The sequence below is a fragment of the Pantherophis guttatus genome, chromosome 3, assembly GCF_059756535.1.
Source record: "Pantherophis guttatus breed Tessera chromosome 3, ASM5975653v1, whole genome shotgun sequence".
In the NCBI taxonomy this organism is placed as follows: domain Eukaryota; kingdom Metazoa; phylum Chordata; class Lepidosauria; order Squamata; family Colubridae; genus Pantherophis; species Pantherophis guttatus.
The window spans coordinates 194,913,450-194,941,103 of NC_142065.1; the positions used below are offsets into that span (position 1 = coordinate 194,913,450).

At 35.3% G+C, this 27,654-nt stretch overlaps 1 protein-coding gene across 3 annotated transcripts in view; it reads right to left on the minus strand.

Annotated features, from left to right (window-relative positions):
- The window catches only part of CSMD3 (CUB and Sushi multiple domains 3), a 695,220-nt gene that overhangs the window by 136,066 nt on the left and 531,500 nt on the right, over window positions 1-27,654 (minus strand). For all 3 annotated transcript variants that reach the window (XM_034422197.2, XM_034422198.2, XM_034422199.2), the window contains 4 exons: window positions 12,574-12,687; window positions 8,504-8,599; window positions 6,909-7,112; window positions 2,589-2,713 (listed from right to left, as the gene is read on the minus strand). In XM_034422197.2, the coding sequence (XP_034278088.1) occupies window positions 2,589-2,713; window positions 6,909-7,112; window positions 8,504-8,599; window positions 12,574-12,687 (539 nt within the window). The remainder of the gene's footprint in view (window positions 1-2,588; window positions 2,714-6,908; window positions 7,113-8,503; window positions 8,600-12,573; window positions 12,688-27,654) is intronic.

Genomic DNA, 27,654 nt, shown 5'->3' on the forward strand with positions numbered 1-27,654 from the left:
AAACTGGAGGTGGTTAGTGGATGAAAAAAAGAGACTCCATCTCTAACCTGTTCTATATTGATTTCTTCCTTAGCTATCTTTATTGATTTTAATGTTCCTATTTAATGTTTTAATGTTTTGTGTTGTCATTTTAATCTTATTGTAAACCAACTAAAGTCTATTTCAAATATTGCCTCCAGTTCTGGATATCATACTTTTAGAAGTATTCAGAGAAGTGGTAACAAGTTCTTTAAAGATAGGAAGATTAATCAGAGTTAGAAATTAAATCATCTGAGAAGGAGGGATTGGTTATGCTTAGCCATGAGGAGATAAGTTTAAGATGGACTATGGCAATGTTCTTCAAATATCTGAAAAGTGAACTCACACAAGAAAGTCAAGGCTTGCTTTCTATCATTTCAGGAACAATGGGCTTAAGTTACAGACAGTCAGATTCTGAATAAATTTTAGAAAAATCTTCCTAACATCAGAAGAATTATGAAGATAATGATGGATTCCCATTCAATAGGAATCAAGGAGAATCTCAAGATTCATCATCTATCAAAGTTTCTTCATTCTGGTAGACAGAACTTCCCTTCTCTACATTCCAGTAGAGAGAAGTTCCCTGAGAATGGATTCCAGCACAAGTCTGAAAGCTCAGAAGATTAAATCTGACCTAGACTGACTTAGATTAGATCCTGCAAAGTTACTTCCATTTGTATTTCTTCATATGGCAGAGGGGTGGACTAATATTCCCTCTTGATTTTATAATTTTATTATTCATACGTTTTGAAATGTAGAATAATTAAATATTCTATAAACCAATGATCAACCAAAATACTAAATACAGTTATAGAGGAGAATGTTCCTCATCATTGTTATTGCATATTTCTTTTACTTCCATCATCAAGTATAAGACACATGAAGTAGGAGATGACCAGGCTGAACTGAGGGAGGAATCAAATGTATCATTTTATAGAAAGTGTAAGCTTGAAATAAATCTTTATACTCATTTGAACTGCCTGAATCTCCTGACCATTACTGTGTTCACATACCAATGCTCTTAAACTAAGGATGCCTGATACAATTTGAATTTTAATAGAATTTGTTGATAATTAGATAAATGGCTTAAAATATTGCAGATACCACATTGTTTTCACATTGTCAGTTAATTAACTTCTCAAAACCAAAATTAAATATGGTTCAACAGTCTTTGCATGACTGTGATAAAAAAATACTCCCTTTATCCCTTTTTTAGTTGTTATCATAAGTGCAGTTAAGGCAAGGTTATAAATCTCTAATGCTGTTTGAACTCTTGGATGAAAAAAGAAATTATAGCAAACCAGCTAATTCTTACTGTGAGAGAATTCTGAACATGTGTGTGTATGTAATTGCTAATGCCTCAGATAATATAGTTTCCTAGAGAATCCATTGTATAATCAAATGAGAAAAAATAACCAGCTGCCTTAAAGCAATATTTACAAAGAGTCCATGTGACACAGGACCGTATGCTTTGACTACTAGTCATTCTGCACTAATGACTTTTCCAACAAAGTGATTTAATGAGTGATTCATGTCACTCATTAAAGAGCTGCACATTTATTTATTTATTTATTTATTTATTTATTTATTTATTTATTTATTTATTTATTTATTTATTTATTTATTTATTTATTTAGTCGCATTTCTGTGCTGCCCAACTCCCAAGGGACTCTGGGCGGCTTACAACAAAGAATAAAACAATGCGAACAATCCCATAAAAAATGTTAAAAAGAAAAACATTAAAACATTCAAAACTTTAAAAACGTTAAAACACATGCACTCCAATTGATTAACTGCTATAAATTAAGATCATTATTTATCTTCCCTATTTATTCAATATTAACACATTTCATACACTTTCTCATAACCATATTCCAAAGCTGTATCACATAGCATGTATTTATGTAGGTATGCATGCTTTGAAGACGTGCAGAGATTTGGATTTGATGGGCAAACTCCAAGTGAGGAATATATGTTGATGTGTATGTAGCACCTAAATCAGCGAGGTTTCTTTCTATGTAATCACAGTTGCCCTCTGCAGCTGACACACAAACACACACATACATATACATATATGCATGTATGTCTATCTCATAGGCATTGCAAATGTCTCTGGGGCACAAAGATTATAAACTTGACATTCTCTTATCTGGCTTAAGTCGTTACCATAATATCTATACAAACAAGAGTTAAATTTTGTGCCTATATCATAGATGGAGAACTTTGGCATGTCATATTTTCCATAAGCTCTCTACAAATCACTTTCTTATCCATTAAGCATACATATTACTCATAATAGAATAGGGAGATAGATAGAGATATTCTATCAAAAGGAATTAAATATCATTTTCCTGATAATGGAAAAAAAATCAAAATAATTCAGAAGCAAAAGGATTAAATCGGGATTGAAAAATTGGAAGGAACTGCAAAAATATTCACAAGTGGAAAGAAGAACACAAAATAATATCTTTGTTTATGAGTTAAACAAAAGTAGACCTACTTAATTTTTAAATCTCTTAATGGAAAATGCTGTTAACATTTGCACAGATTAAAAGCATCTGTATTTTTACCTGAATCCCAGCTCCCTCTGGCACTGTGATCTTCCACACACAATTCAGATTGTTGTCATATGGCTCAGGGTATCCCGGAGACAAAATTGTTCCTTTACGTTTAGTTAAAATACCTCCACAGGGCACTGGAAGCAGATACATTAACTATGGAAATGGTTCATGTATCAAAACAGAGATGCAATGTAATAAAAGCTTACATGACTACAAGCTTTAACAATCGGAGCAGTTTTACAATACAATTCTAAAATTCAAGACAGACCTGAGGAAAGAAATAGGAAGCAAATAAACTACTGAAGAAATAAAGCATTGACACAACAGACTCTCAGTTTCAAATATTGGAAACATATCAAATTGCTTCAAAAGCTGGATATACTGTTGTAATTATTTATAGATAAATTACTTCATTATGCAGTTGTTATAGCTGAACAACTAGGCAAAAAAAATGATAATTGAAAATTTGACCTAATATGATGATGCTTGGATGTACTTATAATTTCTCCTATTTTAAAAAAATACACCTATTCTTTTAAAAAAATAAAATTCAGGAGCAACTTTGAGAGCTTCTGGAGAGGATATCAAAGGAATGGGAGGTCTCTGCAGACAACCAGCCCATTCATATGTCTCATGCATAACCCACAGTGTCAGAGCTACACAGAATTTGTAGAGAACCACAGAAATTATTTTGGAAAAGGAAAGTGGCAGTTAGCAAAATGTGATTTAAGCCCAAGGAAAAAAGAGGTTAGGAAGACTCCACCTCCAGACTTAACTCTTTTTGTCAGAAGAGGGAGGACTGGGAAATGCTGTTAGGCTTTTTAAGGGTGTAGGCCAGGTAAGGAAACATATTGCACTGAAATATTGGGGCTATTGATAGAGATCAAAGGAATAATGAAATCTTGCCCACATAGGTGTTTCCAAAATACATTCATTGCAACTGTCACATTCATTTTTCAAGGTCCTCTCTGTGGTTCTCTACGACTCCATGTAGTCCTGAGACTTGAGGTTATGTTCCTTGGCACAGAAGATGTATAAAACATCTGAATGAGCAGCCAAGTAGGAAAGCTGGGCCATAAACCTTAGTCAGCAAAGAGTGAAGTTATTAAGATCTAGTTCTGTTACCATAAATATTTATTTGAGTTATCTAGGCTGGGAAATTCTTGCTCTGGAGATAATATTGGGGAAGATCTTCCATTGCATCCTGAATTCCCTGCAAAAATGAAATGTGAAATAATACATAATAATTGAATGGGAATTGAGAGTGAGATCCTAGTGAATCCTTGAAAACTTTAAGAACAATCACCCAGAAATTGAACTTGGGAACACAGTTGTATAGTGTGTTCTGTAGTTCATGCTATAAATGTGATGCTGAAGAACTGCTGTGTGATATTTAGGGCTTGAATTACATAACTCTGAGGCCTTTAAATTTTATCAGTGATATTAATACAGCTAAATTACCCTTTGGACTTTTTCAAAACAATAATATCCATATATATTCCTTGCATACAACATAAATATGATTTGCATCCAGCACAGATATCTATCCCAGTGACAGTAATATTAGACCTAAATAGAAAGAATGCAGTTGGGTTTTGCATTGATATTTAATGCTAAATATGAATGATACTTTTGGTCAAGCCACTAGACATTCTAATATAATCACATTAGGCTGTCATCTAAATACGACATTCTGCTAGAGTTTTAATAGCTTGAAGAAATGATTGATGAGAAGTTTTATCAGCACTATTAGTAGCCAATATATCATTCTGGCAGAAGAGCATTATTAAGTCCTGTGGCTCATTTCATTAGATACAAATATGAGAACTTGAAGAATATTTAGAAGAAGGAAACTTATCTGAGTAATGAATACAGGAGTTACATTTTGTAGTGCACATAACTGATAAAATCTGTCAAGGACTACATGAATAAACTAAAGGTCAGTGTCACTTAAACAGTTTAAATAATTACTGGTAAAAGCAAGAGCAGACACAATGACTGATAATTGATATCTGTAAGGAAACACTGAGGTATTTGCCAGCAAGCTGTGTCCATGCGTAGCATTTCAATTACTAAATTCATTGTCTAAATGCATGCTGATGTTAGAAGAGCAGAGCACATATATGAATAGTATTTTGGGCTTGTACAACTACCACAATAAAGTAATTTTTAATATTTAATTCATTCTGTGAAGAAGCTTCTCTATAACAACAGTTACTCTGACTGTGGTAAACGTGGTAAAACAAGTAAAGGACACACATTAGACCTCTGCTCTATCAGTTGCATTGATTACCAGTTTGCTTCTACCAATTTAAGGGTTAGGGTTAGAGTCCTACATGGAATGGGGCCAGGTTATCTGAGAGACCACAATCTCTCTGATTATATCTATTTGTCCCAGCAGGTCCAGCAGGAAAATTAGGTGGTGAGTCTCATCTGCTAAGGAATTCCAATTGATAGGACTTAGAAGATGAGCCTAAACTTCCATGGCATCCACTCTTTGGAACATCATCCTTTCCAGTGGTGGGTTTCAAATGTTTTTACTACCGGTTCTGTGGATGTGGCTTGGTGGACGTGGCAGGGGATGGATACTGTAAAATCTCCATTCCCTCCCCAATCCAGGGGAAGATTACTGCAAAATCCCCATTTCCTCCTGATTAACTGAGACTTGGGAAGGAGAGAATAGATGGGGGCGGGGCCAGTCAGAAATTTTACTACCGGTTCTCCGAACTACTCAAAATTTCCGCTACCAGTTCTCCAGAACTGGTCAAAGAACTGGTCACCTGCTGAAACCCACCTCTGATCCTTTCTGAGATGAAGTTAGCCCCAATCTTTGTGATCTTCCAGAAATCACTTAAAACATATTTTTTTTCAACAGATCTGGGAATCTTCTGGCAACAGAGACCCCAGATGATGGCTACATCATGTGTAACATTTTAATGCATTCCCTTTAATGATCTGCAAACCTGCCTACACAGTAGCTTTAGACAAAATAGTGTCCCAGTGCAATCTATGAGCTATACCCCCTCCCCCAGTGATACATAACCATATCCCAGAAGATTAGACAAGAACCTCTATTCCTGAATCCTAGATCTACCAATTACTCAATAACAAGATGTTTGATCTAATCATCTTCCACTGCATCGCTTAACTTGCAGTGCTTATGGAAAGCATAATCTTTGTGATTCCGATGAAACTGTCAACAAAGATGGATGAGTGTAGCTCCTAAAATATAGCCCAAATTCCTACTTAGGAGTAATTCAATAATTTCACCTCTCATACTGTTGCTGCTACAATGTCCTCATTTTTGGAGTCTGTCTTGGTTAGGGAAAAAAGGCCCACTGCCTTTTTGTCCAATATACTAAGCATTGGGACTAGACTAATATTTCTGAACCTTAGCAATTTTAAGATGCATGGACCTCGCGAACTCCCTGAATTCTACAGCAAGCATGCTGATTGGGGAATTCTGGGGCTTGAAGTCCACACATCTCCAAATCACCAAGATGAGAAACATAACACTAGACAATGATTTAAAAACAGGAATGAGCAAATTCTGGAGATATCATCTTTGAAGGAATATAATGATTAAATACATCATTATATACTGAGTCTGGAAACCTTTCAAATTAGCCAGTAGGATTTGTCTATATTAACGCAAGCATGTATTTTCAAAATCTAGGGAAAAAATTATTTTCACAATGTTCTAATCATACTTCAATAGTGTGCTTCTTAAAACTTTTTACTGAAACAGATTTGACATGTTTACTGTCATTATATTTTTGCTGTATGCCATGCAAAGTTACTTTTTCTGAAATGGGTGACCATATAAAATAAAATAAATAAGGTAGAGACAAATATATGTGCTGTTCCAACATGCCCCGCTCCCCAATATGTTACTGTTGTATTTTTTATTTATTTTTTACTAGTCTATTTTAATCAGTTGACCAGTTTTATTGGTTTATTTTAGTCAGTTTAATCAGTTGAGCTGCTGTGTATTCTGCTTAGGTTCAAGTGCAATTGAAGAAGCATATAAATAAATAAGCAAAATAAATAAACAAACAAACAAAATGCAGATATGTGGCTGTTCATGGATGAAACAGGTTCTTCACCAACCTGAAGAACATGCTGGTTCCTTTCAATTTTGAGGGGTGTGCCTTTCCTCTTAGTTATGGCAAAAGCAGGAGAGCATGATGTTACAATGCTATAGGGTTTATAATAGGTTCAAATGAACAGGTCATTTTATCTTGAAGTATATAGATAGTAGAATAAATCCTACGTTTCATACTGTAAAAAATAATAGACCCTGTAAATAATTGAATTTTGGCTACTTACCAACACATGTAGGAAGGGTATCGTTCCACTGTGCCAATGCATTGGGCACCGTGTCACATCTAATTGCTATTGACCCATAGAGTATGTAGCCTGGATTACACTCAAAAAGAACCAACGAACCAACTGCAAATTCATTTCCAATCCTTTTTCCAAATCGTGGTTCAGGCACTGAACTGCACTGCGTTGAACTTGTTCTTGGAACCGCTAGAAACACATTAGAGATAATGCATACTGCTTCGTGGCAGAAAATGAGATAATTCCTAAATTTCAAATAAGAGGCTCAAATGTCTAGAAATGCAACAAAAACTTCCATTCCCATTATATAACAGAACAATCGTATCAAGCTTTTCGCAAAATAATATGAAATGTACTGCTTCATTGAATTAATATACAAAGCGAAATTCTTATTTCTGTGACGGGTAGATATTTAAATTGATTAGCTACATTTTTATGAATGCCTGCTCTGGTTGTCATATTAATATTCAGATTTATAAAGGCTAAATTATAGCAGCAAATGTTGACATGCAATTATTTTTAAAGTGTCTGATCCATTTACAAAAAGAGAAACAATGGAAAGCTGGACTCTTATATACACTGGATTACCCCTACTTTTTTCTTCATGGATAAGATTGCCTTGTAAATTCAAAGAACATGTTTTAATATTTAATAATAAAATTAGTTCTACTGCTCAATATACTATCACTGTCTATATTCAGATATAGAAATATGTACCTGAGCAAAAGGTTAGATTGAATAGATAAGATTATAACTGAAATAGCAAAAAGGTCTTGTCATCACTATTCCCCTTTAGATTTCAACCCTTTTTAAATTATGAAAGCATTGCAGAAAAATGCAAAAAAAGGGGAAGGGAAGGGAGGGAGGGAGGGAGGAGAAAGGAAGGGAGGGAGAGAGAAAGGAAAGGAAAGGAAAGGAAGGGAAGGGAAAGGAAGGAAGGAAGGAAGGAAAGAAGGAAGGAAGGAAGAAAGAAAGAAAGGGAAGGGAAGGGAAGAGAGGGGAGGGATGGAGGGAGGAAGGGAGGGAGGAAGGAGAGAGAGAGAAAGTAACTTTTTTTTTGTAGCATTCCTATTAACTTGGCAGATTTTCTGGTTAAACTCAAAAAGACTTTAGGTTAAACTTTGAGGTTCAGGTTAAACGCATAAAAACTTTGGAATAGATCTATGGGCTACTGCTTAAATATCTGCTGCAACATTCAATATAGTTTATTCTGTTTAGGACTCAGTGCATTCCCGCAGTGACCTTTAGATTTTCTATCATTTATATATTGCTATATCTTCTTCAGAATGTTAATAATGAAAACATTCAAAATAATCAGACATAGTAATATAACAATAATAAGGTATTTTTTTTTAAAAAAAAAACACCCCTGAAAGGTCAATAAAAGGTAGGAAATTAGCAAATCAAATTAATTGAAACATATTAGAGCATGGGTGTCAAACTCGCACTATCATGTTGCCATCATGTGACGTTTCATGACATTTTTTTCCCCTTTGGGGAGCTGGGGTGGGTGTGGCCTGCGCATGACGCATCCGGCCCAAGGGTCGCCAGCTTGTGTTAGAGGCATTTATGTCTCATACCTTGATAAACGAAGTGAAATCCTTTGGCTGTAACAGGTCCGACTGAAGTAAATCGTACAGTTATCTGGTTTCTTGAGCTCAGTGGAAGGGATTCTCCTACTCAAGAAAAAAAAACACTGCACCTCAGAAACAATTTTCTGTCAAGAATCCTACAATATCATTTGCTGAATATTTCAAAGATTCTTATCCTCCTGTAAGTATCTTATATAAAATGAAGGGCTTTTTTCCCCCCCAGTAACAGTCTATAAAAATTAATGGCCTTTGCTTATTATTTAATTGTCTACTATACTGTTTCAAAGCAAACAATTAAAGAGAGTGAAACGGGGAACTAGTAGCTACATGAAAATGCTGTTCATGAATCATGTTTTGTTTGGGATTTTACATTTATTTCTTGATCTGTAAGATCTATCAGTAGTAATGGGACAGACTATTTAGTAAGAATGGATATAACTTTATATTTTAAAGAAAAGGGTTCAAAAGAAACAATCTTTTGGGATTTGATTTAATGTTATTTTAATTTAAATTAGTGTTTTTCAATCTCAGTAACTTCATGATGTATGGACTTCATCTCCCAGAATTCCTCAGCCTGCACATTTACTGAGAAATGATGGAAACAGAAGTTCATATGTTTCAAAATTGCTGAGGTTGAGAAACATTGGACAACATTACTACTATCTCTATAGACGTTAATTTTGCAGAAGCCTGTAAATTCCAAATTTGAAGAAGCAGAATCTATACCAACTATATGAAATGAAGCTACCTCTAACTATGACAATTCTTTCAAAAAAAGGAAATAACCAATATTTCTTATTTTAAAAATCTTCCTAAGATTTATTATTAAAATTAAGAACCAGCGGAAAAGGATCAATATCCATGTAAACAATGGAAAGTGTTTTTTCTCTTATGGTGATTCCAAGGACAATGTTCTAAAATTTTATATTTCTTTAGAACTTTGTTTAAATTGATTTCCTAGGAGTGAGTTTCACTAAAAATAAACTTATGCTATTTAGTTACAATGATATATTGCAACTGCCTATTTTGGGGTTTGACCCCTAACAACTTCAGGAAAATGTTCAGAAGAAGCATAATTCCTTTTTAATATATTCTAAATAATCATCCCCTAATATTTCTGCATTATATTGTGGAGTACATCAACAGTACAAGGTCTACTTATATTATTTCAAGAGACAATTTGATATCAACTGTTCATAACAAAATATGAACCCTATAATCTGTCTCAGCAGAACTCTTCATACAGTCTCACCAATCTGTCCATAAAATTCATATTCATTTATGGCAGAGATTGTTTTGTGAGAAAAGATAATTCTGTAAAAATACTTCATGAAAAATAATCCAATCTTACCTATATTAAATATTTCTAGATCTCACTGAAATGATGGAAGAATTAAATTCTTCAAGAATTTCAAAACTACTAAATGTTGCTTGGGTCATATCAAACACATAAATGTGAGTATCCTAAGGAATACATCAAAACTATGCATGCTAAATTTATATACAGAGTAACAATAAATAAATAATATGCTGCTCCAGATGAAATATGTGAAATACATTGAATTCATCAGTGATTATTACGGTGTTTTGAAATATGTTTGCATGAAACATTATCAAATAAATGCCAGTAACATTTTAGGGTAATTTCTATATCGGTCTCTCTGTGAATGAAAGGACTTTTCTATTTTATTTTATTTTTTAATTCCAGTGGAATAGCTCTGGGAGAAGGAATGTAAAGATGATTTTTCCCCAGAGGAGCGCTTCAAGTAATAGCAATAGCAATAACACATAGACTTATATGCTGCTTTACAGTACTATACAGCCCTCTCAAAGCAGTTTACAGAGACAGCCTATTGCCCCCAACAATCTGGGTCCTCATTTTACCCACCTCGGAAGGATGGAAGGCTGAGTCAACCTTGAGCCTAGTGAAATTTGAACTGCCAAATTGCAGTCAGCTGACAGTCAGCAGAAGTAGCCTGCAGTACTGCACTCTAACCACTGCATCACCACTGCTCAATAGAATATACTATAAGAGAATACATAGCAGATAACTCCACCCTGCTTCTTTCATGAAATATGAATGGCACTCTGAGAACAGCTATTAACTTTACCAAATATCAGTTTGCTTAGAGTTTTCACCAATAATGAGGGCAGATTGTGTCAGGCCAAAGCAACCAGATCCACACACAAAGAGTTCAAGCTTACTACTTGATTAAATTCTGCCTATAACACATGAGTTTCCCCAGACTGCTTTCCTTCGCTTGTGAAGAAAGAGATAAGGTTCCATGGAGAATGTTATTTAGAATATATTAAATGATTGGGGGAGGGGTCAGTCCTAGTTCTCTTGTGGCTGCACAATGACTCAAGGCTAATTCCCCACTTCATCCCTCCTAGTTGCCTGGCTGATAGTTTCCCAACATCTTGGCACTGGCACAAAAGTGAAATTGATCTGGATTGTGAAATTTAAAATAGAATGAATGTGTAGTGGCAGGAAAGTCTTTTTTTATAACTTTCAGATGAATTTCCATAATATATTTTCTTTGTGTAAATTGTTGTTAGTTGCGAAGTCATGTCTGACCCATCGCGACCCCATGGACAATGTTCCTCCAGGCCTTCTTGTCCTCTACCATCCTCTGGAGTCCATTTAAGCTCCCGCCTACTGCTTCAGTGACTCCATCCAGCCACCTCGTTCTCTGTCGGCCCCTTCTTCTTTTCCCCTCAATCTTTCCTAGCATTAGACTCTTCTTCAGTGAGTCCTTCCTTATCATTAAGTGGCCAAAGTATTTCAGTTTCATCTTCAGGATCTGACCTTCTAAGGAGCAGTCAGGGTTGATCTCCTCTAGGACTGACCGGTTTGATCGCCTTGCAGTCCAAGGGATTCACAGGAGTCTTCTCCAGCACCATAGTTCAAAGGCCTCAATTCTTTGTCGCTCAGCCTTTCTTATGACCCAACTTTCACAGCCATACATTGCAACTGGGAAAACCATAGCGTTGACTATACACACTTCTGTTGGCAGGGTGATGTCTCTGCTTTTTAGTATGCTGTCTAGATTTGCCATAGCATAGGAGCAAGCATCTTTTAATTTCTTGGCTGCAGTCCCCATCTGCATTGATCTTGGAGCCCAGGAAAATAAGATCTGTCACTATCTCCATTTCTTCCCCATCTATTTGCCAGGAATTGAGAGGACTGAATGCCATGAGCTACATATTTGTGTAAATAGTGGTGTCAATTCATGTCAACTATCTTTTAATTTAAATCTTTGTATGTCATAATCCTGTCATTAATATGCATGTAAATTATCATCACTGAGGTGTAAACTACATAAACTCTTTTCTGAATGTATAGCCTGTAGGCACAGCTCCAGATTCTTTTAATTAACTACAGCTTTGAGGATATTGCTAGTAGAAGATGAGATCGATGCTTGTTGAATTTATCTCAGGTTAGACGATGGAGGGAATACATTTATTTTCTTGCATGATGCAGTTCCAACAAGAACTGCATGTTATCTGTAATTAATTAAAAATAAGATGGAATTTGTCTCTGATTAATTATGTTAAAAATTATTACCTTTGATGGGAAAGTGGATTTTAGATTACAGAGAAGTGAAGTACTGTAATGTAACTATTTATTGTGCTGTAGCTCTTTTTAAATCTTAAAAAAATAGATGAATATTAATGACTACTGCTCTTTTATTTGTTAGAATAGTTACAAAAACTTGTTTGAAGCCTGGAAAATAAAGAAAAACATTAGCAACTCACACTGGATGCCACCTTATTTCCCTAATTATTCCCAAATAATCATTTCCTCACTGTACAAAAATATAGATTTTCCCCCAACTTCTACAAAATAATTACTGATAATCTAAGGCACGCATCACATTGTTTCTTCTTCTTTCAACTGATTCCCCATAATCCCATAACAGCGTCAATTTAATCTTTTAATTTATGCATTCTTGATTGTTCTTCAATGTTCAAAACCAATTATGCTCAGCAGAACTATCTAGCGTAAAAGTCACTTCAATATATAAGATATTTAGGGCAGTTCTATTATAAGATACCTGAATGTGATCCTGATAGTGAAGATAATAAAGATGATTGCTGAGTTGGCCCATCATATACTTCAACCACATCATGGAGAGATGTCTGGAAAAATACAAACTGGCCAAAAACCACTAAAAAGTTTAGGAAAAAAAAGGAAAGGAAAGGTTGAATGAAATACTGTATGTTGTTGTTTTTTTCAATTCCTGGCCAAATATACACTAAAATTATACTGATGTATGAAGCATTATAGAATAGGTACACATGCAGTCATTTTTTTTTCAGTTCAGTAGGATAAAAGAGGGTGAAAAGTAGTAAAATGAGGAATAAGATACAGATATATGTTGGAAGGAAAGATAATTAGGAAGCAACCTTTAGAAGCAACACGGCTATCATATGAAATTGTACAGAGGAAGATTCGGAACACCTCTTGTTCTAATTATGATTAACCAGATGTAAGCAAAGAAAAAGAAAAAAAAATTCCTAGAAAAAAAATTTATATCTTTTTCATTTGAATATCATAATATATAATTTTGATTACAATGTTGGAAGTTTAATTAATTTCAGTGTGATGATGATGATGATTGACTGCTTAATATTCCAAATGAACCTGATTAGAATGCATTAGGTTAAATAGATAAAAAGAAAAGCAGAAGAAAAATATGTGAAACATGGAACAAGGTATAAGAAGTTTTGAATCAAATATATTTTACTCTTTATACTGTTTCCATCTTCCCTTAAAATATTAACAGAATCCATAATAGTCTGAGAATCCGTGTCTCCCCTAGATAATTGATGACCAAGCTGAAACTAAATTAATCAAGTAAAAATAGAAAATAGGGGGGGAAAATCCCTTTCTCAAAGTTCTTCAAACCCCAAAATAAATTACCCAGACCTAATCCACACATCAAAGGGTAAGGTCTGCAAACACAGAGTTAATTAAATTATGTCTCCCAGAGGAACTGCATATTCACAAAAATAAATATACCTATACACACACCCCTCAAATGTCACCCTAGAATCAGCACGTGACACCCCGGATAAGCTCCCCCTTTAAAAAATTGCTCCTGTACCCCATTTCTCTGCAGCCCGTCCCTAAATACAAACTGTTTTTGCTTTTAGGAATAAATATTTCTTCTTTTCTCACAGCTGTCTGGATCTCATTTTTATTTAATCTCTCACAGACCCAGCTCAAGTTGGAACCCCAAATTATTGTTCTGACAAAGATTAATTAAGAATTACTATAGGATGAAATATAATGTTCCTACAATACAGAAATGCAATGGCAAAGGCTCTATGAAGGTAAAAAGTTTTAATTGTGGGAAACTAGGCTATAAGGAGAACAAAACTTCCTGAAGTTACTAAAGTTATCTAGTTTTCTAAAACTAACTTGGAAGAAAAGTCAATTAATGAAAGAAATATCTATTCTCTTTTCCAAAATGAAGAAAAAAAAATATTCCCATTTTATTTTGTTTTGGTCAGATTCCATCTCATTTATTTGTTCCACTTCTGGGCATTGCAAAAGTGTTGGAACAGATTCAGTGAATATCAAATAGAATAATCAAAAAACTAGAAATTAAACTCTATGCAGTGATTCAAGGAACTAGGAACAAAGTAATAATATCACAACAGTTTTCAAGAACAAGAAGGGATGCTATTTAAAAGAATCACAATTTGTTTTGCATTTGAGAGAATAAGATACCAAATAATGTATATACTGTATGTCACAGGAAAACAGATTCCAGTTGAATTTTATAGGGAAAAAAGAGTAGTTTGACAAAGGAATTTATTGCCCTTGGTATTGGTAAAGGTAAAGATAAAAGTTCCCATTGCACATATGTGCTAGTCATTCCCAATTCTAGAGGGCGGTGCTCATCTCCGTTTCAAAGTCGAAGAGCCAGCGATGTCCGAAGATGTCTCCATGGTCATGTGGCTGACATGACTAAACACCAAAGGCACACAGAACGCTGTTACCTTCCCACCAAAGGTGGTTCCTATTTTTCTACTTGCATTTTGTATGTGCTTTCGAACTGCTAGGTTGGCAGAAGCTGGGACAAGTAACAGGAGCTCACCCCGTTACGCGGCACTAGGGATTCGAACCACTGAACTGCCGACCTTTTGATTGACAAGTTCAGCATCTTAGCCACTGAACCACCGTGTCCCCTACAGGATTGGTAAGGAGAAGCTAAATATTCATGTGGCAAGAATATTTTATATTAGGTTCCCGCCTTGAGCAATGGTTGGACCCAGTTGCAAAAATGGTATCTTGCAACTTGTTGACTTGAATGGTAGGCTAGTTATATCAAATTTGGGGCAAAGAGTTATGTTATCTTAGTACTTTTTTCCCCTGCTGCTTTCCAAACCAGAACGATTATACTACTACTGAGATACCAATTTTGGAACAATGCAGTCCTAGATATAACACCTTCAGCATGGTAACTATATATAATGTATTCACCAATGAAAGTCATAGGACGCACAAAAATCACTATAGTCATACTGCCAACTCTGTTGGAAAAATGCAGGCTTCAAATGGGTCAAGGAATCTTAACACTTTGCTAGGGAAAAACTCTTTTTAAAAAAGAAGGTACAGAAGGGACATAATTCATTCTGACTCTCTCATCAGTCAACCAAAGTTCTCTGCTCATTGAGAGTAGACTAAGATTCAATCACCCTGCCATATTTTCTGTTTTGCTCTCCTCTCCTCAGCTTTGGAGTTTGCACCTTCTGCCTTGAACACTGATGTAGAGGGAGGAAAAAAAAATTAGAAACGGTATTAGATTTGTACAGGCAAGGTCAAAATGCTATCAGAAGGGGGAAACTGAGTTTAAGTGATGTACATGGAATGTTATCTCAAAAGCAACAGAAGTGCATCTTTAAGCAGATTAACAAAAAGGCTAGTTGGTTATGTGGGCCTGCATCTGCAGGAATGCACATAGATAATACACCAAAATCCAAACTCCTTCAAATAGTCTACAGCATTTTTACCTACTATGTTTTTACAATGGACGATTTTAATGTTTTTCAACATTTTTATGTTGTAAGGTGCCCAGAGTCATTAGATACAGCATGGGTGGCAAATACTTTATAAATAAACAAATAATTTTCAATTGTATCACTTTTAAATAACTTCATTCTAGTTACAACCCATTCTGGTTGTAACCAGAATGAATCAATGAATCAATGAATGAATTTAATGTGATAATTTTCAAGTATTCCAATAGTTCCAAATACAAAATGCCCTTCTAAATGATTCAAAGGATCAAGCTTCTAGCATTTATTTATTGTTTTACTCTTACCTTAAAAACTTTAAACTTTCAGAACTTAGGAATTCATGACAAACTTTTTGAATGAGTAGGTTATCTGTTTCTGGTGAATTTTCTACCTCCAAAATGATACATAACTCACAGAATAGACATCTGTGAATTCTCTTAATTCATAGCTACATGTTCAGATATATAAATATAGTATAAGTAAGTACATTATATTGTAAAAAACAAAGAATAGATTTTCACAATATAACCTGTTGATTGCTGTAAGCTTTCATGAAACATTTATTAAATGCAACTGTCCTAATAATAAAGCTATATCCTTGAAATATATTGATTTATTTAAATTTCAAATGTTCAAATTTCACAAAGTTGTTAAAAGGAATTAATATAAATGTAGAATTTAACTGAACATTCTGGATACCAATCTGAAACTCACTATCACTGGAAAATCCTGAGTTTGAAGAATGACATACAAAACTCAGGAACAAATATTTAAAGAAACAAATAAAAAACCCTCTAGAGAGTCATCGAGGTCACTTAGAGGTTTATCTGTGGCCCCAGGGTCACTTGAATAGTGCAAATGGGTGTGGAGCCTTCTTGGAACTGTTGAAAGGTCTGTGTTGTAGACTGGAGATAAATGATAGATGACTGAGAATCTCCACACCAATTGCTGAAGAAGAAGAAGAAGAAGAAGAAGAAGAAGAAGAAGAAGAAGAAGGAGGAGGAGGAGGAGGAGGAGGAGGAGGAGGAGGAGGAGGAGGAGGAGGAGGAGGAGGAGGAGGAGGAGGAGGAGGAGGAGGAGGAGAAATAGAAGAAGAAGAAGAGGAGGAGAAGGAGAAGGAGAAGAAGAGGAAGAGGAAGAGGAGGAGGAAATGTAGATAAATTAAACAAAGTTGTAATAATCACTTAATACAAGGTGATCTAATTTAAATCAACAAAACCACAATGGGAGGTGAAAATCATTACAGAAATCTATGTGAACTTTAAAACTGGCAAAGAGGAATCAACCCAGAACCCAGCTACAAAAAATGAATAAATATAAAAGCAAATAATTCATGAAAGACTTATGGATGTAGAGGAAGAAAAAAAATATCTTGCTCTTTTTTTTTTCCTCCAAAAGATAGATGGTTTCAATGAAATTGGAAAATACAAAGTATTTTAGAATCAAAATAAAACTTTGGAAACTTTAACATCTGAGAAAGAATTTCATTCCTTGGTATTAGTCTTGATAGATATAATTTATTTTGTGTTTATACTGAAATAGTCCTCAATCTTCACCTGGAAAATGTTGTTATCCCCTTCATCTAGTCTAAATGATCCTCATTACTGTATCATATATCATAGTGTATAATACAGTAACCCAAAAAGAAACTATAAAACAATATAGTAAAAACAGGCAAGAAACAATTTATACACTATCAATTTTCCGGCATGGACATTTCTTCCGTTTTATGGGAGGTAGCAAAAATGACTGATTTTGATTCTTAGACAATTGATCTTTAGTTTTTCTATAATCTGGATAATTATAGAAGCAATTATTTCTTTGTATGACATAGTTCTGGATGTAAGTTTGTTTTAATAATCTCAAACGGTTTTGGTTAATGGTTCCTGGTTCCTCAATAAACCTGAAAGAATATAAAGGCTATGTCACATTCTTTCATCCATCCTTGTTGCTGGTTATCCTTTGAATACCAAACATATTTCAAGGTTCCAATCTCCACAAACATGGATTGTACTGACCCTGATAGATTTGCTTGTTCTACAGCAACACCATTACTTTAGAACAGATCTATTTTCTTCCGAAAATAAGTGTATGCAGTAGAACAGCCAATGAAGGATTTGTTTATTTTTTTGGAGAGGATTGGAAAAAAAAAATCACCTACCTGATATCCCCAATGCCCATGGATTATTTATATATCGAAAGAAGGAAGAATTATATTTTCTTTCATTTTTCACCAAAATTACTGTATCTTAGACTTATTTCTGTTAATTATGTTGGGTTGTTTGTACATCACACCTATACCTGTAGTCCTCATTTACTGGCCACTAATTCAGTGAACCATTGAAAGTTGCAATGGCATTGAACAAGTGGTACTTATGACCAGTGCTCAAAGCACTGGTGAAATCCAAATTTTTTTTACTACCGGTTCTGTGGGCGTGGCTTGGTGGGTGTGGCATGGCTTGGTGGGCGTGGCTTGGTGGGCATGGCAGGGGAAGGATACAGCAAAATCTCCATTCCCACTCCACTCCAGGGGAAGGATACCTCAAAATCCCCATTTCCTCCCCACTCTGGGGCCATCCAGAGGTGGTATTTGCTGCTTGTCTGAACTACTCAAAATTTCCGCTATCGGTTCTCCAGAACCTGTCAGAACCTGCTGGATTTCACCCCTGGCTCAAAGTCAAGCTATCACACCATCCCTGTGATCACATGATCATGACTCAGCTGCTTTCCAATTGGCTCACACTTATACTTCACCAGTCATTGGGGAACAGGCAGGAAACGTTGGAAGTAGTTATTGTAACTCCCCCAAGCTTCCTGTGTTTGTGCCCCAACCCACTCCCAGCCTTTCTGCACTTGCTCCATATCATGTCATCCACCTTCTAGCCTCCCTATGCTCATGCTGCACTATAGCATTCATCCCTGATCTACCTGCATACCACCATGTCATACCATTCTCTCAGCCACCATTTCTCTGCTCATACCACACTGCACCATCCACCACTGAGCCTTCTTCTGCTTGTACCAGTGGTGGGTTTCTCCCGGTTTGGCCCGGTTCAGCCGAGTCGGTAGCGGTGACGATATGACGTCACTGAACCAGTTCTCTTTGTTCGGGACCTGGGCCCTCCCACCCACCCCCACATTATTCTTACCTTTTATTTGGCCCCACCCCCAATCTATTTGCTGCCTCCGGAGTCCCAGCTGATTGGCTAGAAGGAAAAAAACTGTTTAAACTCTTGCTGCAGGCCTTCAAAGGGCTGCCCTACAGCTGATCAGTGTTAAAAGGCAGTGCGGTGGTAGACCGGTGCCTTCAAAAACAAATGAGTAGACCAGTGCCTCCAAAAACAAATGAGTAGACCGCTGCCTCCAGAAACAAATGAGTAGACCAGTGCCTCCAAAAACAAATGGGTAGACCGGTGCTTCCAAAAACAAATTGATAGACCGATACAGCTCTTCAAGCAGGTAAAAGCCTGGTAGCCAGTACCTCTGCTAAATCCTAAAGAATTGTCACATGACCCTCCAACCACACCCACAAAATAAGCCACACCCACAGAACTGGTAGTAAAGTAATTTAGAACCCACCCCTGGCTTGTACCCTGCCATGCTACGTATTTCCTGGCCTTCCTGTGCAAATATACCTTGGACTATCCCTCCAAGGGCCGGCCCCTCTTTCCTGGAGCATACCACTGCCATAGATGTGGCACCCCTGATTTGCTTACTTGAGACTCCTGCTACTTCCACTGTCAGACCTGGAAGCCATCTTTTACATTTGGGCCTTCAGGCCTGCCACATTTACTGCTGTGGGAAATTGGGAGGGGGAATTGTATGGAGCATGGGTGATATGTAGTCATAATAACATTCCTTTCTATGAAAGTCAAGGCCGGGAGGCTTCAGGGTTGCCACAAGGAAGAAGAAGGGACAGGAAGTGGGGAAATAGCTAGCTGGGGTTTTTCCTGTGGGAACCAAGAACATTCCAAGAGGTGGCTGGGAAGAGGAGGAATGGAATAACCAAGCAACCAGCCAGCACCTCTACTGGACAATGTGACTGATGACTTGGGGAAAAGTGGAAACATTCACATTTTAGTCAGGTGAAAACCACGGGAACTTGCAGTCGGTTTTCACCAGATGTGTCAATATAATGTATCCAATAAATGGTTCCTTGAGGAATCTACGTGCCTCATCTTTCTATGGGTGCATTACTTGGAACACTGACATAGACATTTCATTACCCAAACTAGGTAGCATAATCAGGGAGCACCAAAGACCCCTCATTTTAATACTGAGCTCAACATTCTCCTTTATCAGAATTAGGACGATGCTATGATATTGCACTTTATGACCACTATTGTTTAGTGATGGCAATCTCTGTATCTGAAATAATTTTGCTTACATAAATTCTGAAAAGGTTGTTGAATAGCAACAGAAAAAAAAAAAAAAGAAAGGAATTTTTTTTCAAGATTCTTGTAAGAAATAAGTATGTAATTGAATTTATGAGGTAAAGTAAAGAAATGGTAGAAAATATAACATTTTGAAAATCCTATTTGTGAAAATAGCTTAAGTGAAAATAAGCAAGTTGCAGGTGTTGAAAAATATATGTCCACATTTAGTGTAATATTTCAATATTGGAGTTTTTTTGGTCAAAGTTTATTTATTTTAAAATTAAATTGAAATTAAAGAGTAGTATGAGTTTTTCCTATAGATATTTATTTCTGTTTATACATATATTAATCTTTTTTTCAGAAAGAAAAAAAACACATTTTGAAGATATAGCTATATAGCACTGAATATATACATGTATGTGTTTATGTGTATGCATTTCAACAAAAAGAATATAACAGTTGTGGTCTGCCAGTGGTCTGCAGAGCTGGCAGCAGAGTCAGACAGTGAGGAGGTTGGGGAGAAACATGGACCAGTCCTGGAGTCTGGGGAAGGCTCGGATGAGAGCTCTGCGTCAGCGGAAGAGAAAGGGCCATCTGGGAGGTACGTGCTGCCACCAGAGCCTCCAGAGTCGGACCTCAGTGAAGCAGAGGAACATGGGGAGCATGCGCAGAGCTGCCAGAAGGCAAGAACGGTTAAAACAAAAGGGTTGACTTGGGAGTAGGGCTTGGAGATGATTGGCCCCTCCCATAAGACTTAAAAGAGGAGCAAAGGCCCGTGGGCCTTTACAGGAAGCAACCTTGTTAATTCTGCTCAGTTTAAAGTCTGAAGTTCTGTTTGATTCTGGACTCCGTGTGGCTTTGCCAATTAGGTCTTTGGCGCATGTCAAGGGAGATAAAGATGGGTGATTATCAGCCTTATCCCAAAGGACTCTTTACAACTATTTGGGACTCATCTGTGAATGAACAGAATTCAAAGCTGTTGCAATAAAAGAAGTTTTTGGTACTACTCGTGTGTTTTACTCACTCAGGAAGCCTAGGCCAGAACAATAACTCTATAAAAAGAATTGATGGACCATATAGAGTTATGGGAAGTAAGAATGCATAGATCACACTATAGATAACCACTATCACCCTCACATCATATAAATCGTTATATCATTAAAATTTTACATAATTTTGCAATACAACACATGCAAAAGGTCATCCACAATGAAACATACAGTTTATACACTTTTGAATTACATATTTGTGATTCATTATGGACACAACTTCTTTAAGATAGACATTTTTAATACAAATCAATACAATAATATTTATCACTGATCCATTCACATATCCCTTCCATTATACGCAACATAAATAACATTTTCTCAAAAGTGAAATTCAGCTCTCTCGCTCTCGCTCTCTCCCTCCTTCTCTTTCTCATATTTACAAATACAAAAGCTAAAGAAGTTCTGGTATTAAGAACCCACATCCATTATGCAGAGAAAAGACAATTATTTGTCACAAAACAAGTAATTTACTTACTGCTTTTATGGAAATGATGGCATCAGCTATTTTAAATTAAGTAATATTTATTAAATATTAATATGCTCAATAAATTTTCCCTTACTGGATGACGCCAACAAAAGTTAATGTAAGGCCAATAAAGACCAGCATCCACCTATATTAGTATAAAATCGCTGAATTCTATTCTAATTCAGCCCAAAAAGGTCAATTAAATTGTCTAACTTTCTGAACTTTTAAGATGGTTCTGATGAACTTGAGAATCATGACCTTTTCTTTACTACAGTTCTCTTCTGCATTTCTTTACCACAGTTAAACTTTCCTCGATAAACAAATCAATAATATTATTCCTTAGCTGGCTGATCTGCACATAGCTGCAATCCCAAAAGTTAAAGGAGGAAAATGTTCTATTAAACATTCCATTAAAGACAGATGTGTCCATAAATATGATAAAGTTGCACTATAACTGAGTATCTGCATGCTCACGCACACACAATTCAACATATACTTTATATTTATTGCCCAAAGCAAAATGAATTATGCTCTGTGATCAAAAGACTTTCCATTTTTCTTGGGAGTAGCAGAATAAACATAGCAGGAAACACATCTATTGTATTAGGTTGCAACTTTACAATTTCCAGGCACAAAATTTTCTGGGTAAGATGTTATCCATCTAGAACATGGATAGATTATTGCCAGATAGAATAGTCTAGGTGACTCAAAGGAAAGACATGGTCACCTAGAGACATCCTAAAGGTCATCAACAATGTCAAATTGGCTGCATACCTTGCTTTGCTTTGGGCAATAAACATGAAGCACATATTGGCAAATCCCTAACTGATATTCTCATATATGAGATAGTGATGTCTAGAGATATAGTCTGTCTTCAAAACTAATATCATTTTAAAAAATACGAAGCTAAAAACCTAGCAGACTGACTGAGAACCCTAGAGGGGAATCTACAAGAATCATAAATGACAACAAAATGAAGTATATGACTGGATGATTGAAGCCTCACACCTTTTAATGAATGCCACATGCATCACAATAAATGTAAAAAAGCCTAGGGCTTTGATTTTCTCGTTGAGCCCATCATTTTGATATTGCTGACTGCCCTGTGGATGGCAGCCATGCCTTTCCTTCACTATTTCCATATTTGGACCTGAAAACTCCCAAAAAGGTTTTAAGAAAGAAAAATTAAAGGCTTTGTTCAATGCTTCTGTTGGGTTGTTAATTGGTACAATTACTTAATGTAATTATCTAAGGGTAGATATACTCTATTTTCTTCACATATATTTCACATGTATTCGGAGCACTATAACAACAGAAACATATGGACAACATTTCTCTCTTTCTCTCTCTCTTCCTGTCTGTCTCTGTTTCTCTCTGTCTCTCTCTTTCAGTCTCTCTCTGTCTCTCTCTCTCTGAGTATGTGCCTGTTTCTGTCTCTCTCTCACACACATACATATAATCAGACTAACAAACTTTTCTGTCAGGTTGAATTTGAGCTGCAAAATGTATTAAAAGTACTAAATTGAAACACTGATATTTTCTGAAAATTATCTGTGTTCAAAGCAGTCATTATTCTTACAATTTTTGAAATGTCGAGCTCCATTATGCACATATTCTTGGGCAGTCAATTGAAAGCCAGCTATCCTAATGACAATTCTTCCTATCTCAAATAAATCAAGCTCCAATAAAACAAAGAATAATTATTCCAAAGAATAAGTTGTGGTGCCCATTTTAAAAAGTTGATTATTATTCATGCATTATTCAGGGAGAAAAAGAGAGACAGAGAGAGGGAGGGAGAGAGCAGAGAAAATTCATAATTCATCCTGAATTATTACTTTTACCACAATCTGATTTGTGGACACACCTACAAAAACTGTAATAGTGAATGAAATACTTCCTGATGGTCTTGACATAAAATTTGCTAAACATTCCTCCAATAAACCCAAGGCTTGAAAGTGATTTTGAAATGGTTTTTACATTAAGCAATCAGCATCTAAGTGATACAGTATTGACCTTGAACTTAAAATAAGGAGTGAAAAGCTTTGAATAAGGTATTTTAAAAATGTCATTGCAACATTTCTTTGATCTTTTCTGACAAAATAGCACTGACTCATCCTTTGCATTTTATTGGTGTGAATGTCTGTCTTGTTATTTTATTGACGCACAAGACATGTATGAAGTTTTTGATTTAAAAATTCTATGATATGAAAAAGGGTTTCAGTGTAATTAAGCCCTGCTTATTTTTGCTCTGCAACAAAACTTTTGTTCCACAGAAGTTACTGCTGAAATAACTAACATGGGATTACCCCATCTTCCCCTTATATATCAAAACTTTATAAGTGAAAATCCAAAGAACTTCATAGCCAAAAGAAATATAATTTTATGTGGTTCAGTATAATCTTTAGTTTCTCTACTGTAAGTGGCCATATTTTTGTGGCACATGGACACAGTGATAGTCCAGTAATGAAAAGTGAACAAAACTATGTCACACATATAGCTGTAGCTGGAAAACTCTCTCCCTCCCTCTCTCTCTCTCTCTCTCTCTCTCTCTCTCTCTCTCTCTCTCTCTCTCTCTCTCACACACACACACACACACACCCCTCTAAATCTATATCAACATCTACATCAATATCTGCATCTCTATCATCTGATCTCCATCTCTATCTCTATCATATATATCTACATCTATCTATCTGTATAGTGCTGATGCTTATATCAGTGTGAAAATATCCAGAGAATCAAATATCATGTCATTTAGGATTAAATGCTTATAGGACAGAGGGGCCTTCATCCAGTATCCAGAGAAATCAAGTCTCACCAGGATGTTAGTAAGTAACACAGGTGAATTCAGATTCTATGATGAAAATACAATACATTGTGTTTGTGAGTAAATGCTAAACCTGAATTTGTAATTCATCCTCAAATGAAAAGTCACACAATTGAATTAACTTTCTGCATTTATCTTGTCTTTCCTAGTGGTTGTCTAGCAAGACTGACCATTGTATCTTCTTCTGTACCACTCTTTATAATTTAGACCACATCAGGGATACATACTGACACTCCAGGAGTCTTGTCATACCATGATCAATCCTTATCTATTTCTCTTTGTCTCTCTCACTCCTTCTCTGTAGAAAATTTACATAGATATGGGTTGCTGACTGTCCTTTATCTAGGAATACTTTTATTTTGGATGTGGAAGAAATGTGAATGAGGGGAGAACTTTCATTAAATGATTCCTCACCTGCGTCGTCTTATGAGCTTCATTGCTGTGAAAACTAGTCTTTAATTTCTTCCTCTTGTACATTTTTACGTAGCCACATAGCATTTTTTTTCCCCAGGCTCAGCAACAATTACATTGAACTCAGTGAACTACAGAGGCATTTAAAAGCCATGGATCACTGTTCTCCAAAGATTTTTCAACAAACTGCCAGAAAGGAAGTAGGCTGCATTTAATGAGCTTCATAAAATAATAAAAGGGAGATTGTGCCTTCTCTTCCAGTGCAAGTATGTTCTTTCCCATTGTTAAAGCTAGTACTTACGTTGCTATTTTTAGGCCCTAAAAATAAATGGAACATTTTATGCTGTGCCATGACTAACTGTATCTCATTTTAATTAGATTGTAAGGTCTTTCCTATAGTATACAAATCATAGTCTAAAAACTCTGACTACTTTTTTTCCACCAATGTAAAAAAAATTAATATTAAACATTTAGTGGGCTGGGGGAAAATATGTTTGAGCCATAGAAAGGCAAAAGGAAAAGGAAATATGAAATAAAAATGATAACTCTATTTTTCTACAAAACAAAAAGAATTTGAATTGTATGTGTTTACAGACCAAGAATAATCATTAAAAGTACATCAAATACAGTGGACGATGAAAACACACAAAAAAAGACATACGTTCTTTCTTATATCTGTGGGTGCGTATGTGTAAGGGAGGCCTGGTAAAAGCAGTAATGGCAAACAGGATATTGGACAGTCGTAGAAACCATAGATAAAAATCTTGTAACCATCTGGGAGGTTTTGAAAATTGGTTGCAAAAGGAGCAAAGTCACCTCATGGTCATATAAATATGCACAATTTCTAACAATAGATAGGATAAGGTTGCACTGTGTGTACAAAGGCTTTTTTTAGTAATATACTAAAGATTTCAGTTGCAATCTCTGGATGAACTCATATAGAAGTATGATGCTCATAAAGGAGAGTGGCCTAGTGTAGTGTCACCCAAATGCATAACATGTTGATTCAGGCCAGGGATAAAAATGTCTTGTGTGGGCTATGTAGAATGATTGTTGTTGTTGTTGTTGTTTTTAAATCTAGTAATATTGCCAAAGGAAGGAAAAAGTGCACATAACAAAGATGAGAAACACTAGCTGTGTCTTGATCCTAAATCCTTTCCTTATCTTCGGCCAAAGTTTTTTTTTTTTTTGTAAAAAGTTTTTTTTTAATTTTTTACATAAACACACAAACAACATACAATGTATTTTTTCTGAACAGAGTATTGGCCAGTTCACAAATTTAAACAATTTTTAGTCATCTCCAACACAATTTATATATTCCCTTTTTGTCATAGTGTTTATTCTCTCTAATTTTTATAGACCAATATTACCCGTCATCCTAATCTCTAATCTTAATAATAATAAAATTCAATTTTTCCCCTTTTCATCTCTAAGTTAAACTCCTTAAATTTAAAATCTTACAACATAATGTAATTCCTAATATTTTGTTAAATTCCCTTATTATAATCAAAAATATTTTTCATTATCAACTCTTCCAAATAATACAATCCAACATCTTAATAAAAATCAGTTAATTATATAGCATTACAATCTTTCATTTCTTTTCTGTTGTTTTTTTTTTTCAAATATGTTACTCTCTTTTTACTAAATAATAATAATAATAAGCCAAATTACTTTATACAATACATTTTCTTCAGTCAAAGTTTTATCGAGATCAGGAATGGATATTGCTCAGACTCAAAAGGCACAGTAGGCCAAATAATAATTTATCTGTCTTTTTAAAGACAAAACAAATCTATATAACAGGGTACCGTGTACTGAGGAGTTTCTCCAGATAATTTCTCTTAGATAGGAATCTAAGGTGACAAAGTCTCAAACAGTTCCCAAAGGAGATGCAACATAGTTCTAATCATATTTGACCATTAAGAGTTGAATGAAGGACAAAAACTATATATTTTTAAAATTCTGATCGGCTGCTTTTCAGCCTAGAGGTTTCCTTGTAGATACAGAATTGGATATCATAATGCATGAGATTCAGAACTATGTCTTCAAATAACTTAATTGATGCTGAGATGTAATGGTTGGTATGCTTCTTTTGATAATTGCAGAAATGCTCTTTGAACTTTTACATTAAGTTCACTCATTTGATTGTTCCAACAAGTGGAAAATTGAAATTGAACACCTAGATAATTGAAGGTTTTAAACCTTTTTAGTAGATGTCCTGTTGATCTCCCAGTTAATTGGAAACTTAATGCACTTTCTTAAAAATACTACAACTTTTGTTTTACAATAATTAATTTCAAGGTATTGGAGTAATAAATAAGGCTTTAACTCATCAGTGCATACCCACATGTGTTACAGATAGAATATTTGTATCATTAGCATATAGAAATAGAGATGAGGTGTCCTCATCTGATTCAACCATATCTCTTTTACCATTCTGATAATAATTATCACAAATATTGGGTATAATATGGAAAACTTTCTAGAAAGTTTTAGCACAGTTATGACATGATGTAGCCTTCAGGATATAGCTGTTGTAGTAGAAGTCTAGTATGTTTAATAAAAAATATATATTAAGTGAAAAATGTCAGGATATGCTCCAAAACAATAACAAATTAAGTAATCAGGAAGGAAGGGAGGGAGGGAGAGAGGGAGGAAGGGAGGAAGGAAGGAAGGAAGGAAGGAAGGAAAAAAATCCAGAAATCCAGACAAAGAAGAAAGGTCTACCTTATATATTAAACTTATAACCACTAGCTTACTAAATGTATCATATAATTCACAGTATAATTATTTTATAATTATTACATTATAGTATCACCATTTAAATGAATTGTGATGGTGATCACAACTCTTTTAAATTAACACTAGAGTTCCTTAGAAAGCAATTTTATAATATCAGGGAATACTGGCAAATGAAGATTCAGCAACATAAATTATTTTTTTATCAAAAAAAAAGCAACAAATAATCTGGG